This window comes from Panthera uncia (genome assembly GCF_023721935.1).
Source record: "Panthera uncia isolate 11264 chromosome E2 unlocalized genomic scaffold, Puncia_PCG_1.0 HiC_scaffold_20, whole genome shotgun sequence".
Classification (NCBI taxonomy): domain Eukaryota; kingdom Metazoa; phylum Chordata; class Mammalia; order Carnivora; family Felidae; genus Panthera; species Panthera uncia.
The window spans coordinates 7,678,153-7,696,060 of NW_026057589.1; the positions used below are offsets into that span (position 1 = coordinate 7,678,153).

Sequence of the window (17,908 nt, forward strand, 5' to 3'; positions counted from 1 at the left end):
AAAACAGGGACTTGAACAGGTATCTTTACACGTGTATTCATAGCATTATTCACAACAGCCAAAAGGTGGAAGCAAACCAACCTAAGTGTCTACTGCTGAATGGATGAAATGGATAAACAGAATGTGACACATATACATAATGGAGTATTACTCAGCCTTATAAAGGAAGGAAATTCCGGGGCTCCTGGCTGGCTCAGATGAAATAGTATGCAACTCTTGACCTTGGGGTTGTGAATTTGAGCCCCACGCTGGGCATAAAGATCACTTAAAAAATAAAACTTTAAAAAAAAAAAGGAAGGAAGAAAATTTTGATGTATACTACAACATGGAGGAACCCTGAAGACATCACGTGAAGTGAAATAAATTAGTCACAAAAAGACTAATTCTGTATGATTCCACTTATACAAGGTATCTAGAGCAGTCAAATTCATAAAGAACGTAGAATGGTGGTTACCAGGGCCTAGAGGGTGGTAAGAATCAGGAGTTATTGTTTAATGGGGACAGAATTTCAGTTTGGGTCTCTCTTTTTGTCAAATAATAAGCTTAAAAAAACCCAGGTGTGGTAAGTTTCTTTTTACAGAGGCTCTTGAGATCATTCACCCATTCCATAAAGATTCTCTGTGCCCAATATGGTGCTAGGGATACAAGGGTAGGACCTAGATTCAGTCCCTGCACTCTGACAGTTTCCACTGGCACGTCAGGGGCAAACCAGAGACTCAGGGTGCACTGACTTGGGAATTCCCAGAGGAAATAAAGGCTGAGCCAAGCCCTGGTAAAGGAGATGAGGGGAAATAAGAGGAAGGACATTCCATGCAGAAGCGGCAGAATGTGCTGAGGCATAAAGGCAAAAAAGCAGCGCACAGTCAAGGAACTGAGAGAAATCAGTGTGGCTCATCATAGCTTGGGTAGACCTAAAAACAGCCAAAGCTGCAGCAGGAAACAGGCTATTCACGCACAGCTTGCGTGCTAGCTTAAGGAGTTTGAACTTCATAGAAGGTCAATAGGAAGATGCAGAAAGGGTTTAGAAACGGGCACCACTGATCAAACCACTGATATTTGTAAAATGGATTGAAAAGGCAAAAAAGCTAAGGGCACCTGGGTGGCTCAGGTTAAGTGCCCGACTTCGGCTCAGGGCATGATCTCAAGGTTTGTGAGTCTGAGCCCCGCATCGGGCTCTGTGCTGATAGCTCAGAACCTGGAGCCTGCTTTGGATTCTTTGTCTTCCTCTCTCTCTGCCCCTCCCCCACGCACATGGGCTCGCGCGCTCGCTCTCTCTCTCTCTCTCTCCCAAAAATAAAAATAAAAACGTTTAAAAAAGAAAAAAAGAGGGGCGCCTGGGTGGCTCAGGCGGTTAAGCGTCCGACTTCAGCTCAGGTCACGATCTCGCAGTCCGTGAGTTCGAACCCCGCGTCGGGCTCTGGGCTGATGACTCAGAGCCTGGAGCCTGCTTCCGACTGTGTCTCCCTCTCTCTCTGCCCCTCCCCCATTCATGCTCTGTCTCTCTCTGTCTCAAAAATAAATAAACGTTAAAAAAAATTTTTTTTTTAAAAAAAGAAAAGAAAAGGCAAAGCTAGAGGCTACCAAAATGTCCCAGTGGAAGATGACAGGGCTGCACAGGACAGAAGCAATGAGGATGGCAAGACGTGGAGAGAGCCAAGTGCTCTTTATTTTTTTAAAGATTTTATTTTCAAGTAATCTCTATACCCAATGTGGGGTTCAAACTTATAACCCCAATATCAAGAGTCCCATGCTCTACTGACTGAGCCAGCCAGAGAACCCTGAGCCAAGTGTTCTTTAGAACACAGTAAACTTATGCATGGGGGAGGAGCTGCCCAGGACACAGCCAAGCACAACCAGTCACCAAAGAAAGGGCAATTCTCTGAGACCCACTTGCAAACTGTGGAGCCCGGGTGCTTGGCCTGTCAGTAGTAGTCCTTTTCCAGCTCTGTTCCAGCCCTGGAGTTTACACTGTGCTCAAGCACCCAAACAAAAAACATACCTGCATCAGCACAAACGTATCAGACAAACCCAGATTCAAATCTCACCTCTGCCACTGGGTTCATCATACACCCCAGTCAGCTTGTCAGAGACTATTCCTCAGCTATCTCCATCAGTCCAGACAGCCGTTAATGTAGCCACTGAACTGGATCCTGGGCACGGTGCTGGAAGAGCTGCTGGTGGACACTGGACAAACCCACTGTGCTTCAGTTCAGGCACTAGAGGCTTTTCTAGCATTGGAATCTAGTAAAGTAGGCCATTTTCAAAGGTCTAGATCTTGGGACATTAAAAAACAATTGCCAAGGAAAAAAGGAGGTGAGCATTTGCTTCCTTTTTGGTAATGGGTCAGACAATGGTAGGAACACTAACAGATACAAGCTGACTTCGTCACGGGAGAGAGGCAACAAGGGGTTCTCATTCCCTAAGCAGATAACTGAAATAGACAGCACTTAGCTCCCCTATATTTAGCATCTTCACTAGGGCTTTCTTTTCAAGCAGCAGGATATATCTGAGGAGCTTGGAGGCAAAGTTATTACCCCATATCATGACTGAAAGTAGGGTAAACCCATTTGATTTACTCCTTTCTTCCAAAGGGCAGCAAAATGGAAAATACTATTTGTCAGAGATGTGAGACAGCCAGTAAATGTAGAGGGACAACAGAGGATAAGCTCTTCATGGCAGTGAGACCATGAGTTGGCCTCTACCTTCTCAGTTTCTATCCTTCACTGCTAACAACACAACACAAGCTAGAGCTAGAAGAGCAACTCTGTCTCTCGTGGACTCCAGAGAGAAGAGGACAGCAAGTGAGCATGGCCTCAGCTGAGCTGGAGAGCAGCAGCTGTGGCAAGGCCCTCAGCTGACCACAGAGCCATGTCTGCCCTGAAGACATGGAGGCAGGCAGTAGGGGCAAACTGGGGCCCTGGAAAATGACCTGCAATGAAAATGGACTGGTGGTTTCTGGGGCCTGTGCTGCCCTTCACCCCCCACCTCCCACCTCTGCTGACTCTCCCATAAAAGCAACTGTCTGCAAAACCCTGCAGTCACGCGGAGATGCAAGCACACTCCGATCAGCTTGGATTCTTCTTTTTTCTCTTCGGTTTTCCAGATTTTCTACAATTAACATGAATTACTTTGATAGAGAAAAATCATTTTCGAGACAGTTGGTGGTCACATACTGTGAAGGTCATTGGCTCTCACCCATCAGACTCTCCCTGGATTGTCCCAAGGCAACATTTCAGTGCCAGAGGGACACATTGGAGGACCTGGCCTTCATGGTCAGCTCCTCAGTACACCCACTTCCCTGAGCCTTGACAGGAGGACAGAGGCTACCTCAGAAAAGCACATCTTCAGAAACAGCAGGAAATGGTCAAAATCCCTGTTCAGCGGAGAAGCTGGGACTCTGGCTCATGTAGCACCCTGTGCGGCCCAAGCGCAACCCAGAGCACACACCCAGGAGACCCTCCTACAGTGACACTGGCTCAGCACAGCTCCAACTGACTAGAGTTTCTTCCATGACTTAAACTGGTCTAGTGGTGAACAGACGACAGGACCTTAGAAACCAGGCCTCTGGAATCTCACACTCTCCAGAGATATACAACAACATGTGGAGGGAAGGAGACCACCACTTTGCTGTTATCACCCAACCAGTCCTGAGAGACAGCCTGGAGCACTCTACCAGAGGAACCTCTGTGGCAACAAGTCTGACACTCCTTTCCTGCCTCCTGATGAGAAGCACCTGAAGAGTTTTAAAGTAACTGGAACACTTTGCAGCCGGGCTCCAGAGATAATACCCCAGACTCTGAAGCCCGGTCTCAGACACTCGAGTCTAATTCAGGACTGTGGGTCTTGGATTTCACCCCACATCTCAAGTTCCCTATAAGAAGAGGAGAGGTTGGACTAAAGGGCTCCTAAGCTCCTTCCCCGCTCTGACCTAGAGACTTTAATTCTTGGCAAAATAATGTCTGGATACTGTTACAAATGTGCTGTACCCAGATGAAAGCCCAAGATGGGGTAGACCCTGAAACAGCAATCAAAGAGCCACCAAGAAAACATCAAAAGTAAAGGAAATTACAGACCAATATATTTCATAAGTACAGATGCAAAAATTTTCAAGAAAACTGTAGGAAACCAAATCCAACAATGTATTAAAAGGATTACATACCATGACCAAGTAGGATTTATCCCATGAAGGCAAGGGTGGTTTAACATAAGAAAATCAACCAATATAATAAAACACATCAATAGAACAAAGGAAAAACACAACTATATGATCATCTAAACTGACGTAGAAAAAAAAAAACTTTACAAAATCCAACACTCCCTCATGATAAAAGCACTCAGACAACTAGTAATAAAAGGAACTTTCTCAAGACAATAAAGGGTATTTATGAAAACCCAATGGTAAGAGACTGAAAGCTTTTCCTCTAAGATTACAATAAGACAAGGATGGCCACCTTTCATCACTGCTATTCAACATTGTAGTGGAAGTCCAAGCCAGAGCAATCAAACAAGAAAAAAAAATAAAAGTCATCCAAACAGGAAAGAGATACGTAAAACTATCTCTATTTGCAGATGACATGATCTTATAAAAAAATCCCATCAGTACACAGAAAGCTCACTAGAGCTAAAAGAAATGAATTCAGCAAAGTTGCAGGACACAAGATCAACATACAAAAAGCAGTTGTGTTTCTATATATTACCAATGAACAATCTAAAAAGTAAATTAAGGAGTACTTAGGTGGCTCAGTTAGTTGAGCATCCAACTTCGGCTCAGGTCATGATCTCAAGCCCTGTGTCAGGTTCTTTGCTGACAGCTCAGAGCCTGGAGCCTGCTTTGGATTCTGTGTCTCCATCTCTTTCTGCCCCTCCCCCACTCACACTCTGTCTGTCTGTCTGTCTCTCTCTGTCAAAAATAAACATTAAAAAAAATACATAAAGGGGCGCCTGGGTGGCTCAGTCGGTTGAGCATCTGACTTCGGCTCAGGTCATGATCTCACAGTCTGTGAGTTCGAGCCCCATGTCAGGCTCTGTGCTGACAGCTGAGAGCCTGGAGCCTGTCTCGGATTCTGTGTCTCCCTCTCTTTCTGACCCTTCCCCATTTATGCTCTGTCTCTCTCTGTCTCAAAAAAAAATTAAATAAACGTTAAAAAAATTTTTTAAATAAATAATAAAAAATAAATAAAAAGGAAATTAAGAAAATAACTCCATTTATAATATAGCATCAAAAAAATAAAATACTTAGGAACAAATTTAGCCAAGGAAACAAAAGTCATACACTAAAAACTATAAAACACTGCTGAAAAAAATTAAATTAGACACAAATAAATGGAAAGACATCCTGTGTTCATGGATTGGAAGACTTAGTATTGTTAAGATGGAGAGTATTGTTAATATTCTCCAAACTGATCCACAAAAATCAACTCAATCCCTACCAAAATTTCAACAGTGTTTTTTGCAGAATTGGAGAAGTCAATCCTCAAAATCATATGGACATGCAAGGGACCTCAAGTAGCTAAAATAATCTTGAAAAAAGAAAAGCAAAGTTAAAGGATTCACACTTCCTGATTTTAGAACTTACTAGAAAACTACAGTAATCAAAACAGTGTGGTACTGACATAAGGTAGGAACATAGACAAATGGAATAGAATTTAAAGTCCAGAAATAAACCCATATCTATGGTCAAATTACTTTCAACAAGGGTGCCAAGTCCATTCAATGGGGCAAGAATAGTCTCTTCCACAATTGGTGCTGGGACAACTGGACTTCTACATGCAAAAGGATGAAGATGAACCCCTCCTCCATATCGTTTATAAAAATTAACACAAAATGGAGTAACAATCTAAATATAAGAACCAAAACTATAAAATTCTTATTATAAACCAGGGAAAAGCTTCATGACCTTGGATTTGGCAATGGATTCTTAGATGAGACACCAAAATCATGATTAACAAAATAAAAAATTAGATAAACTGGATTTCATCAAAATTAAAATTCTGGGGGCATCTGGCTGGCTCAGTCAGTAGAATTCACAATCTTGATCTCAGGGTTGTGAGTTCAAGCTCCACGACATGAAACCTACTTAAAAATTATTTTAGGGGGCGCCTGGGTGGCTCAGTCAGTTGAGCGTCTGACTTCGGCTCAGGTCACGATCTCACTGTCCGTGAGTTCAAGCCCCATGTTGGGCTCTGTGCTGACAGCTCAGAGCCTGGAGCCTGCTTCGGATTCTCCATCTCCCTCTCTCTCTGCCCCTCCCCATGCTCATGCTCTGCCTCTCTCTCTCTCTCAAATTTAAATAAAGATTTAAAAAAAAATTATTTTAGGTAGGACACCTGGGTGGCTCAGTCGGTTAAGCCTCTGACTCCTGATTTCGGCTCAGGTCATGATCTCACGTTTCAGGAGATAAATATAAATCCTGAAAACATTATGCTAAGTGAAATAAACAAGACATAAAAGGACAATTTTGTCTGATTCCACCAATATGAAATACCTAGAATAGGCAAATTCATAGAAACAGAAAGGTTACAGGTGCTGGGAGGTGGGTGGGAATAGGGAATTATTGCTTAATGGGTACAGAGTTTCTGTTTGGGGTGATGAAAAAGTTTTGGAAAATGGTGGTGAAGATTGCATAAGACTGTGAATGCAATTAATACCACTGAATTGTATACTTAGAAATGGTTAAAATGACATTTTTTTTACCAATATTTTACCACACACACACATACACACACACACACACACACACACACACACACACACACAGTCACCAAGAACACTCCTAGGGCCCTGCATGTCAGCATTAGCCTCATCTGGCTTTTCCAGATGAGACAAGGAGGCCTTGGCACAGAGTACAGTGGAAAGCATCAGAGGATTCTGGCCTTATACCAGGGCCAAAAGAAGTCCCTCACCATAAGCAAATAACAGATGACAAAAGTAAAAAACACAGACCTAGCTCTTTTTATTTTCTATCAATTTCTTCTTATAGAAAATGTGGATTTTATGGGCTGGCAAGTCCACAGGCACTTTTAATAAATGCTGTTTAAAATATATGAACCAAGGATCATGGGACCTGAACATTTTAAATTTAAGCTCCATCAACTGAATGTCTCCAGGCCCACAGAACTCTGGTAGGAAGTGACAAAGAGGAGAGAAAAGAGACAAGCTCCTCAGCCTTAGGGCTGAGACAGCTCTTGGAGGCTAAGGGAAGGTATCGGCTCTGCTGTCTGTCACCACTGCTCCTCTCCCTTGCCCCAGACCCCTGAAGAGCTACTAGAATCTTACCTGATAGTTTCATCTTGACATCTGACCCCTTAGCCACAGCTCAGCAGGCTGGCAATCTTGTTCCTATCAGAACCTGCCCTAGATAAAGAAATCAACAGCCTCCCTAACAAGAGATCTCTAGGACCACGGTTACAAATGGCCCCTGGGAGACATTTCAGGAAAAACACCAACTGGCATTTAGGTCTGAAATAAGGGCTAATATTTATTTCATAGTCTGATGGGCTTGCTTAAAGCCACAGTCCATCAGGACACAGGCTGCTGTATACAAGCTGCTCCTCTAGCAGCCACAGCCCCACTTTGCCCCTCTGCTAAGAAGCCATCCAATTACCTGCTGAGCCCAATTCTGTGCAGGTCCCCCACTGAGAGACGGGGCATTACAGAGATGAATGAACTGAACCCAGCACCATCCAAGGAAGAACATGCCTGAGGCAAAAGGGCCTTGAGTCAGGATGTGCTTCTTGGGAAGAAGGTGTTTCTGAATGTGGATCTGGAGTGCCTCATGCATCCACTGCCAAGGGCACTGTCAAAACAGCCACAGAGCCCACAAGACAGAAAGGGGGACAACAGTCACCATGAGTGGCCCCAGACAGGTTACTCACACTCCGGGTTCTGGCTTCTTCCCTAAGAATCTTGGGAATCTCAAGTACCAAGCCTTGCCTTTCCAGAGCCTGTCACATTCAGAAACCAAATACACTGCCCTTAACCAGAGTGTATACCTAGTTGGTACCTTAACTTAATATGAAAGAGTTCCCACCAGACCCCATATCCAGTAGGCTCCGAGCCCTAACCTCTACTTCTCTGGCCCCATGTAACTATAGAGCTAGAGCATAGCTGAGTGTGGACACAGCAAATGCCCTTAGTTACTCAGACATTACCCTTAATGTTCTAGTTATAGGTATTCATCCAGAAACTGGCCTTGAGTTTGCTGGTTTGTAACTGAGCATCTTTCATTATTTTCAGGAGGGCGTCTTATTTAAGTAACCTCACCCACCATTACCTGGAAGCTCTAAGTTTCAATGAGTTTGAAAACATCAAATTTCAGATATTAAACCATTTTCTGCTTAAACTATCTGGAATGGTATCTGCTTTCTGCACTGGCCTCAAGTGACAGAACATACATAACGGCAATAACCTAGATTTGTTTAAAACTGCGTCTCTCTGTCCTTCTGCCATTTTTAAAATGTACATGGAGTCAGGGGCACCTGGCTGACTCAGTCAGTGGAGTGTACAGCTCTTGATTTCAGGGTTGTGAGTTGGGGCCCCACACTGGGTGTAGAAACTACTTAGAGATAAAATCTTTTTGAACAATTTAGTTTAAATAAATAAATACGTACACTGTGTCAGATGTTGATAAATTCTATGTATTATTTACATTTTGGTTTTTTAAAAAAAGCAAATATAACTACCAACAAACTCCTGGCACAACAGTTGTTATTAAAAGAGAGCATTCTAGGGGCGCCTGGGTGGCTCAGTCGGTTAAGCGGCCGACTTTGGCTCAGGCCACGATCTCGCGGTCTGTGAGTTCGAGCCCCGCGTCGGGCTCTGTGCTGACAGCTTGGAGCCTGGAGCCCGTTTCAGATTCTGTGTCTCCCTCTCTCTGACCCTCCCCCGTTCATGCTCTGTCTCTCTCTGTCTCAAAAATAAATAAACGTTAAAAAAAAAAAAAATTAAAAAAAAAAAAAAGAGAGCATTCTAGGGGCACCTGGGTGGCTCACTTGTTGAGCAGCTGACTCTGGCTCAGGTCATGATGTCTTGGTTCATGAGTTCGAACACCACATCTGGCTCTCTGCTGTCAGTGCATAGCCTGCTTGGATCCTCTGTTCTTCTCTCTGTATGTCCCCTGTTTACACTCTCTCTCAAAAATAAATAAACATTAAAAAAAAATAAAAAATAGGGGTGCCTGGGTTGCTCAATAGGTTAAGTGTCCAACCCTTGATTTTGGCTCAGGTCATGATCTCACAGTTTGTGAGTTTGAGCCTCGCATCGGGCTCTGTGCTGGCAGCATGGAGCCTTTTTGGGATTCTCTCTCTCTGCTCCTCTTTCTCTGCCCCATTCCTGCTCACACTCTCTCTCTCTCTCTCTCAAAATAAATAAACATTAAAAAATTGAAGATAAAATAAAAATATGATTACATACATACATATATACATACATACATATATACATACATAAAAGCTTCTAGGGGCACCGGGGTGGCTCAGTCAGTTGCGTGTCCAGCTCTTGATTTTGGCTTGGGTCATGATCTCCTAGTTCATGGATTCCAGTCCCACATAGGGCTCCGTGCTGACAGTGTGGAGCCTGCTTGGGATTTTCTCCCTGTCCCGTTCTCTCTGTCCCTCCCCCACACTCTCTCTCAAAATAAATAAACAATAAATAAATAAATAAATAAATAAATAAAGCATTCTACCCCAATTTTTAAAATTTTTTTTTTTCAACATTTTTTATTTATTTTTGGGACAGAGAGAGACCGAGCATGAACGGGGGAGGGGCAGAGAGAGAGGGAGACACAGAATCGGAAACAGGCTCCAGGCTCCGAGCCATCAGCCCAGAGCCCGACGCGGGGCTCGAACTCACGGACCGCGAGATCGTGACCTGGCTGAAGTCGGACGCTTAACCGACTGCGCCACCCAGGCGCCCCTCTACCCCAATTTTTATAGCAGCATTATCAACAATAGCCAAACTATGGAGAGAGCCCAAATGTCCATAGACTGATGAATGGATAAAGATGTGGTATATATACACACAACAGAATATTATTCAGCCACCAAAAAGAATGAAATCTTACCATCTGTAATGATGTGGATCGAACTAGAGTATACTATGCTAATACTATGTACTATGAAATAAGTCAATCAGAGAAAGACAAATACCATATGATTTCACTCATATGTGGAATTTAAGAAACAAAACAGATGAACATATGGGAAAGGGGAAAAAAAGAGATAGAGGGAAGCAAACCATAAGAGACTCATAATGATAGAGAACAAACAGGGTTGATGGAGGCAGGTGGATGAGGGATGGGCTACATGGGTGATGGGTATTAAGGAGGGCAATGGTGATGAACACCTGGTGTTGTATGTAAGTGATAATCACTGATTTCTACTACTGAAACCAATATTGCACTGTATGTTAACTAACTAGAATTTAAATAAAAGTTTAAAAATACTAAAAATTTAAAAATTTAAAATTAAAAAAATAAGAGAGCATTCTATAAAACAGCCCACGCAAATTACAGATATATGGCTTTGCAAATTGGATTATAACCAGTTCTACTCAGCAAACCATCCCCTCTGCTTCTTTCCTTCTGTTTCAGCTCCACCTCAGCAATGTCCTCCAGAAGAGATGAGCTGAGCCCTTTCACCATCTGGGCACAACTGCCTTTCTCCTCTCTCCACTGGTTCTCATCTTCCAACTGCCTCTACCCCCGGAGCTAGTAGGTTTTGTCTCATGATGAAACTCTGACCAAAAAATAGCAGCTGCCTGGTACACTGCCCATTAGGAAAACTTCTGGGGCTCTGACTAAGGACGAGCACTGTTATCAGTCAGTAACATTTGTTACCGAAGCTGAGTGAGCAGTTGGGGTATCTGAGCCTTGACACTTACCATCTCTATAATCTAAGGTAAACTTCCCTGAAATGCCAGGTCATCTCTAAGGTCCAAGAGGTAGAAGAGGAAGAGAACATTAAGAGGGGTGCAAAAGACTTACCCAGCCCCTTCCCACTTCCCTACAATCCAGAGCTGTGCTTTCCGGCCCCTTCATGACAAGAGGCTGAGCTCTGTTCTATCACTAAGTTCCCCAGCCTCATTTCTAGCAGTAGAGCCATGACCTCACATTTCAATTACAACAAAACACCAGGATCCTGGAGCTACAAAGATATTTCATGTGGATTTTGAGCAGAATTTCTGGAGAAGCAGAGGAACATTCTTGCATTTAGACATAGGTGTTATTCATCCCTCTCCCAGTGATCAGTCCTTTCTTTCCAATTTGACCCCTGACCACAGAGACCCATTCGGAGACCCTTGATTCTTTCCTAATGGCCCCAGAATAGGATAGCACACGCTTGCCATGCAGAGCTGTTGAGTCCATCCTCCTCACAATGAGCTCCTGCTTCTCCTCTAACAGGGAATCTCCCTTGCATGGTGACCCATCTAGGGAAAAGAACAAACATTCCAGAAAACAAAAAACAATGAGGACAGGAACTGGGGAGGAGGGATACGCAGTGAATTTTAGGAATTTCGCTAGAGGCTGATGCTTGACTAAGGAAGTCCCCAGTTATAAAGAAAGAAGCCATACTCCCCACTCTCAGCTCACAACTTGGAGCCTGGGTGACAATGTACAGTGAGCAGGGAGGTCCCAGGGAAGCCCAGATGTGCTCAGTGCAGGAACAAGTCCTACCAGAAAAGTGAACAACATGTGGACTCCAGTCCTCTCACCCTGTACCAGAGCTTCACCTCAGTATGCCCAGCTAGACCTGGGCTTTAACCCCCAACACAGGTAAGCAATACCACACTCCATGACGTTCCAGAACCCAAATACTCCATGTCTCCAGAAACAGTGCAATGTGTTGCTGGGGAGAGATGCAACCCAAAGCTCAGCATCTGCCCATGAGGCCACCAGAATTGCAGGGCAGTCAGGAAGAACAGGGCACAACCACCATCTGTACCTGCCTTGGGCAAGGACAGACCCTACTTCTGAGGGCAGGTAGGACAAAACCTTCCCCAAGTCCACAGATGAACACCTACTTCTCAATGGCTCTGTACAATGTACAGAGACTGGAGTGAAGGAACTCAGGGTGAGGGACCAGTCACATGCTGTCTCTAGGTTGGAGGGCCCGATCTCAAGTTGCTCTCTGGACCAGGAACATGGCAGGTGAGATCTTGATTGAGTGAGTGGCTCTCTGAGTCTCCATGGAAAATTATGGACAGTGTTGTCTTTCAGATGGGACTTGGCAAAAACCAAAAAACCAAAGAGTAAGCACATGCAGAGTCTTTCACCCCCAGAAAGCCTCTCTGCCCACCAGTTTTCTACATCCCTCTTCTATATATCTCACCATACAGAAGAAAGACCAGCCAAGAGAGAGAGAAGACATCTGCTTTTGGAAAACCATGCCTGGAGTGTAGGACCTAAAGCTACTGGCCCACACTGGACAGGGCTCTCACCAAGAGGGGACTGGCTGCACCAGAGCAGCAGTCTCTTCTACTCTATCCACTCTCAAAAGTATGGGCAGATCAAAAGTCCTCAAACACTGCTACTGCCCTCAGAATAAAGCCCATACTCCCTTGCCAAGGCATACAAGGTATTTCCAATGTGGCCCTTGCCTACCTCATGCTGTGTTCCTCACAGAGCACTATGCACCATTCCTTCTACCTACAGCATGTTTCTCAACAAAGTGAGAACCTGAAATCTTCTAATTCATCCTTCTAGATTTAGCATCATCACCTCTTCTATGAAGGTTTCCCCAAACTCTCAGGTACAGGAGGAAGCCCAACCTCTGGGCCACTCCTGGGCATAGCGTACACTATAGAATGGACTTTTCTACACCACCCCATGAGGTCATGTGCACAGGCGTATCTGCCTCCTCTCTGGATGGGCCTCATGCCTGTGCTCATGGGTCCCAGCCTGGGACTAAGACTAAACAATGGGTGCCTCATTGTGGTATACAGAATTAATGATGAATGCTTTGCTGCCTGGCCAAAGGAAGTCAGCTGCAAGTTCAAGCAGAGGCAGGCTGACTATGGCCAGGGCCTGGGCCTGGGCCTGGGCCCCAGCTGCAAAGAAGAGCCCCACCTCAACTCCATCCAGTGCTCCAGCCCAGGCTTACTGTTCTTGGGTAGAGCCACCCATCACATGTCAGAAGACTGCTCCTGCTGGGATGATGTTACAGTCTATTTTGAGGGTCACACTGGAGCATCTGTCAGCCTGGCCAGCCACACCCTCCATGTGTCATCACTAAGAGCCAGGGACACCCACAGGTCCACAAACTCTGCTTAAACAATCATTTCCCCTAGGGATCCTCAGCTTCAGGGCCTTATTGGCTTTCTAACAAGATCAACCCAGATGCCCTTATCTCCTGGCACCATTGGCAGGGCTCTGATGTCTTCTCACCCCACCAGACCCACTCCTGAGGTTCCTAGTATTGGTGACTCAGCAAAATGCAGCTGAAGCCCATCAATTTGTGCCAAGCTCTTAGCTGAAACATAGCCCCTCCTTCTTCAGCTCTTTCTTACATTTAAGGAGTGCCCAGAATGCCCAGCACTCTGACTCCATGCCAGTTACCAACCAGACTCATTGTAGGTCCAACAGGTCTCACCTGCTAAGAAATTCCTGCTCATCCCTCAAAACCAAGCCCACATTCTGCCACCTCTTTCAGAGAACATTTCAGTCCACTCTCTGCTGAGTAGGCCACAAGTGCCCTGAGGACAAAGCTGGCCTGTGCTGGCTTTGCCTTTATTCTCTCTATACCCAGCATGGGCCTAGCACATAGTAGGTATGAATAAATACTCCTTGAACTCCCAAAATAAAACTTTATAACTAGACTAGATTAGTATGTTCTTCTACAAAAGGCATCATCAGAACAAACCCTTTCTAGAAAATGACACCGATAACTGGGTTCAAACACCTTTTACAAATGTACTCAAATCTAAAGAAAAATAGGTTTATAGATTCAGTAAGTCAATCAAGCCCAGTAAAGAGCATGCCACATTTCTCTAGCCCCACTGAGCAGTAAACACTTTGTAGCTCTATCGCCTAAGAACACTGTGATCCCCTAAGAATCCAACTAGACATTCCTTCACTCTACCCAGGGAATGGATTCAATGGGGAAAGTCAGCAACAGCATGGACACCCATGTCTGGGATCAGGCAAGGGCATCTAACAAGTTAGGCTATTCCACTGCATACCCAAAGCAGTGCCACCAATGGCACCAATGTTTGGGTAGGCCGGCAAACATTCTAGGGATCAGGGCTCACTGACAAAACAGGTAAATTATCATCTGCTCCAGCCACTTTCCAGAGATGCTGTGAGGCTTGAACTAGATAATACAGGAAAGCTATACAACCGGTTAACACCTGAGTCATGGACCAAAGCCAGGTAAGAAGCACACCTCTGATATCAACAGGAAACAAAAAACAAGCTGATCACTTTGCCTTGTAACTGCCCTTGGACTCCTCAAAACCACTCCTGGGCCATACTAATATCTGGCTACATCCTAACCATGAGAACGCTTTCAGGGATTCCGTAAAGAAACCATGAAGAGACATTTACATACTTGCCATCTGACAGTGGTCAATTAACACAGGCCACTAACAGGGGCACCTGGGTGGCTCAGTCGGTTAGGCATCCAACTTCAGCTCAGGTCATGGTCTCGAAGTGTGTGAGTTCGGGCCCCACAACAGGCTCTGTGCTGACAGCTCAGAGCCTGGAGCCTGCTTCAGATTCTGTGTCTCCCTCTGTCTCTGCCCCTACCCCACTCACACTCAAGATCCATTTAACAACTGAAATTTGAAAAGCCAGTTGAAGGAATCCAGGTCTCTACATGTAAACACTCCCCTTTTGAAAAACTGTTCTTTTCTCTCTAGCTCAGCTGTTATCATGATACAGACTACAGAGAAAACAAGTGATTTTCCTCCCTACAGGTTTAAGAAATGCCCCTCAATTTCTGGCAATATGAGACTCCTGCCACTGCCATTTCAGTCTATACTAAAATTATTTTTGTAGTGTTTGTTTTGTTTTAAGAGATCATTCTCATTCACACTGGTGTTCAAACACATTATATAGGTATATATGTGTTTTTATCAGATGGTGGAAAGGGAAAATGGAAACTTTAAGACCCTCCAATAGGATGTTTCCTATCAGTAAATCCACTAGATGGGGATAAAAGTGAAAAGATGCAACAGCTTGCCATGACCAGAATTTCAGAATCATAGAGTTCTGGGGTTAAAGGCAGCTTAGACACTGGCCTAGCTCCCCACAGTATAGACAACGAGATGGAAGCCCCACCATCTACCCATGACCACACAGCCGTCCCAGGAAAGGACGTTACAACTTCACTGAGGAAGCAGGCAAACCTCCAACTATGGCAATCCTCCCCCAGCACAGCCCGTTGGCTGGGCATTTTGCATGCACCATAAGAGGGGCAGTCCCTAAGAGAGAGGAAGTATTCTGAATTCTCAAGAACACACATTCAGGGTTGGCACGAAGGTCACTGGTGTAGTTGGCAAACTTCCCACATCAGATTTAAGGTCTGATGAGGAAAGCCTTTCCAAGACAGCTGAAATCATGTTCTTTTATAAGTTAAACACCTGCTTTGTCACAATCAATGGTAAAAAAGGTTGACTAGAAGGAGGAAAAAAAGAAAACTGAAAAATCTCCCCTCTGATTTCCTGTGTCTGCTTAGATCACCCTAAAATGGGGAGCCTCCCTAATGCTGACTTTAATGAGGACCTTCCTAAAGCTGGTCCAACTGGAGTTCAAATCCCTGGACTGAAAAACAAGTTTATGAGCAGCAAGGTCACCTGATTCTGACCATGTGCATGATGTTTACCCTGAGATGACAGGCCAGTGACTGCCACAGCTGTGATGAATGCTGTGAAGACTCTACTATCCCTTTGAAGCCTATAAGGGCCTCTACATGACTAAATGCCATAAAAAGGAACCCTGAATACAGCAAGAATGTGAAAGGAGGGAAGTCACAAACGCCATATAGCAGTAGGGGAAATCCCATTCTGGACACTGAATTGTTAATGTAAACTTGTTACTTGTTTCCCTGACCTGTGAGGTATTTCATTACATCATCACTGAAGAGACGTCCCCTCCTCTACCCCCAATGCTTGCTACCAAGGGCTTCTGCTTACACCAGGCCATGCTCACAGTCAGGAAACAGAGGCAGCCCACTATTCAACCCTCTGCAGCCCAGACCCGTGAGGCTCAGCAGCTCACATCAGTCACAAGTGTCGGCCAGGAGTCATCAAACTCTGGCCACAGGAAACAGGTCAGTGCTGGGGGAAAAAGGTGGTAAGAAGGGGCTTACCCATCTCTTCCTTTGCTGACAATCTTCACCTCAAAGTAATAAATGCCACAGGCAGCAGGTATGGGGTGGGTGGCACGCACTGAGGCAGCATCTTTGTGATTTTTGCCATGACCTAAGAGGAGAAAGCAAGGAAGAAATTTCAGAAGAAATGTAAATAGAAACCTCATTTTTTACTGCTCCATGGCAATGAAGGGGTGAACCCTTTGTGGCTAGAGGAAGCCCTTACATTGTTCAAGGAACAACTAAACAACAACTGAGCAAACACGTAAACCTCCCACCTTTGGCTCACCTCCTTCTGTGAATAGCAGCCCTGCCAGAGACACTGTCTCCCATACAAACTAAACGAGGGTACGGGCAATATGCATACATGTGAGAGATTTCCAAGTGCTGCTGGTGGTCTCTCCGGAATACAGGCAGTCCACCTGGGAGAGGAGGGGAGGTGGAGGAGCTCTGGAAGACCACCCCCCTCAACTTCAGTAGAAAACTCCAAGACCTGTCTGTGATGTCTGGCAGATGAGCAAACCCACAGGCTTCTGGCTAATGGAGGGGATGTGACCACCCCTTTCTTCAGACACTCCAAAAACTAAGCAGTGGTAAAGGGTTCAGCTGGAGTTGGGAGCTATCCCAGGACAAGCAGGAAGGCCCCCAGGGGTGGAAGCTCCAGTCCAGCACTGGGTATGGACACCTGTTGCAGTTCTTTTGACATTAGGTGTTTCAGATAAGAGCAGACTAGGCAGTCGACCCTCGGTCTGGTCAGCCTCAACACCCTGGACACCCCACAGGGGCTAAGGCCTAACCCGAAACACCCAGGCCCGGGAAGGGACGTGATGGGGCAGAGGCGGGCAGCACAGCCGCCCCACAGATGCTCTGGCCTTCTGCCGGACCCCAGCGGGCCAAACAGGCCGATACCTTTGTAGTGGACGCGGAGGTTGCCCTGGGAGAGGCCGATGTAGTTGTACTTGTCCTTGGGGCTCCAGGAGCGCGGCAGCGGCGTCTCGTGCTGGTTGACCGCGGGGTACAGGCGCTGCAGGCGCCGACTCAGCTCCTGCTCCCCTGGGGACGGCAGCCCGCCCCCAGCGCCCCCGCCAGAGGAATCTCCAGCCTGCGGGCTCCCAGCTCCCGGGTCCGCCGTCGCCGCCGCCATCTTGGAGGGAGCTGCTATTGTGTCACTGGGGGCGGGGAGGAGCGGGACGAGATCCTCCCCGCTCAGCCAATGGCCCGCGAGCCTACTGAGGCCGCAGGGAAACCGAGTCCGAGTCCGGCATCTCTCTTTGGACACTGCCACGCCTCGCCACATTTCGGACTCCATATCCCACAATGCAGAGCTCTCCAGAGGCGGGCCAACCCGGGATCGTAAAGAACTTAGGGAGATGTAGTACAAATCTGCTCAGTCATAAGCCTGCCCAGCAGAGACTTCAAGACACCAAAAACTACAATTCCCGCTGGCAACGTAGCTCCAGGCCCTCAGTTTCCCTCTCTCCCCCACTCTCTCTGTTTATCCCCTCGCCTCAGTTGTGATAGCTAGGGTCAAGTCCGCTGTAGTGATTGACTGAGGGAACCCTGCTCCCGGGGTCCGAGTCCACCTTTGCTAACTGGCTTTCCTC

At 45.8% G+C, this 17,908-nt stretch overlaps 1 protein-coding gene across 2 annotated transcripts in view; it reads right to left on the reverse strand.

Moving 5' to 3' along the window:
* Positions 1-17,908, reverse strand: part of RANBP10 (RAN binding protein 10) — a 65,133-nt gene extending 47,225 nt beyond the window's left edge. For both annotated transcript variants that reach the window (XM_049622822.1, XM_049622821.1), the window contains exons 1-2: positions 17,214-17,908; positions 16,305-16,416 (exon numbers count right to left, since the gene is read on the reverse strand). In XM_049622822.1, the coding sequence (XP_049478779.1) occupies positions 16,305-16,416; positions 17,214-17,613 (512 nt within the window). In that variant the 5' untranslated portion in view covers positions 17,614-17,908. The remainder of the gene's footprint in view (positions 1-16,304; positions 16,417-17,213) is intronic.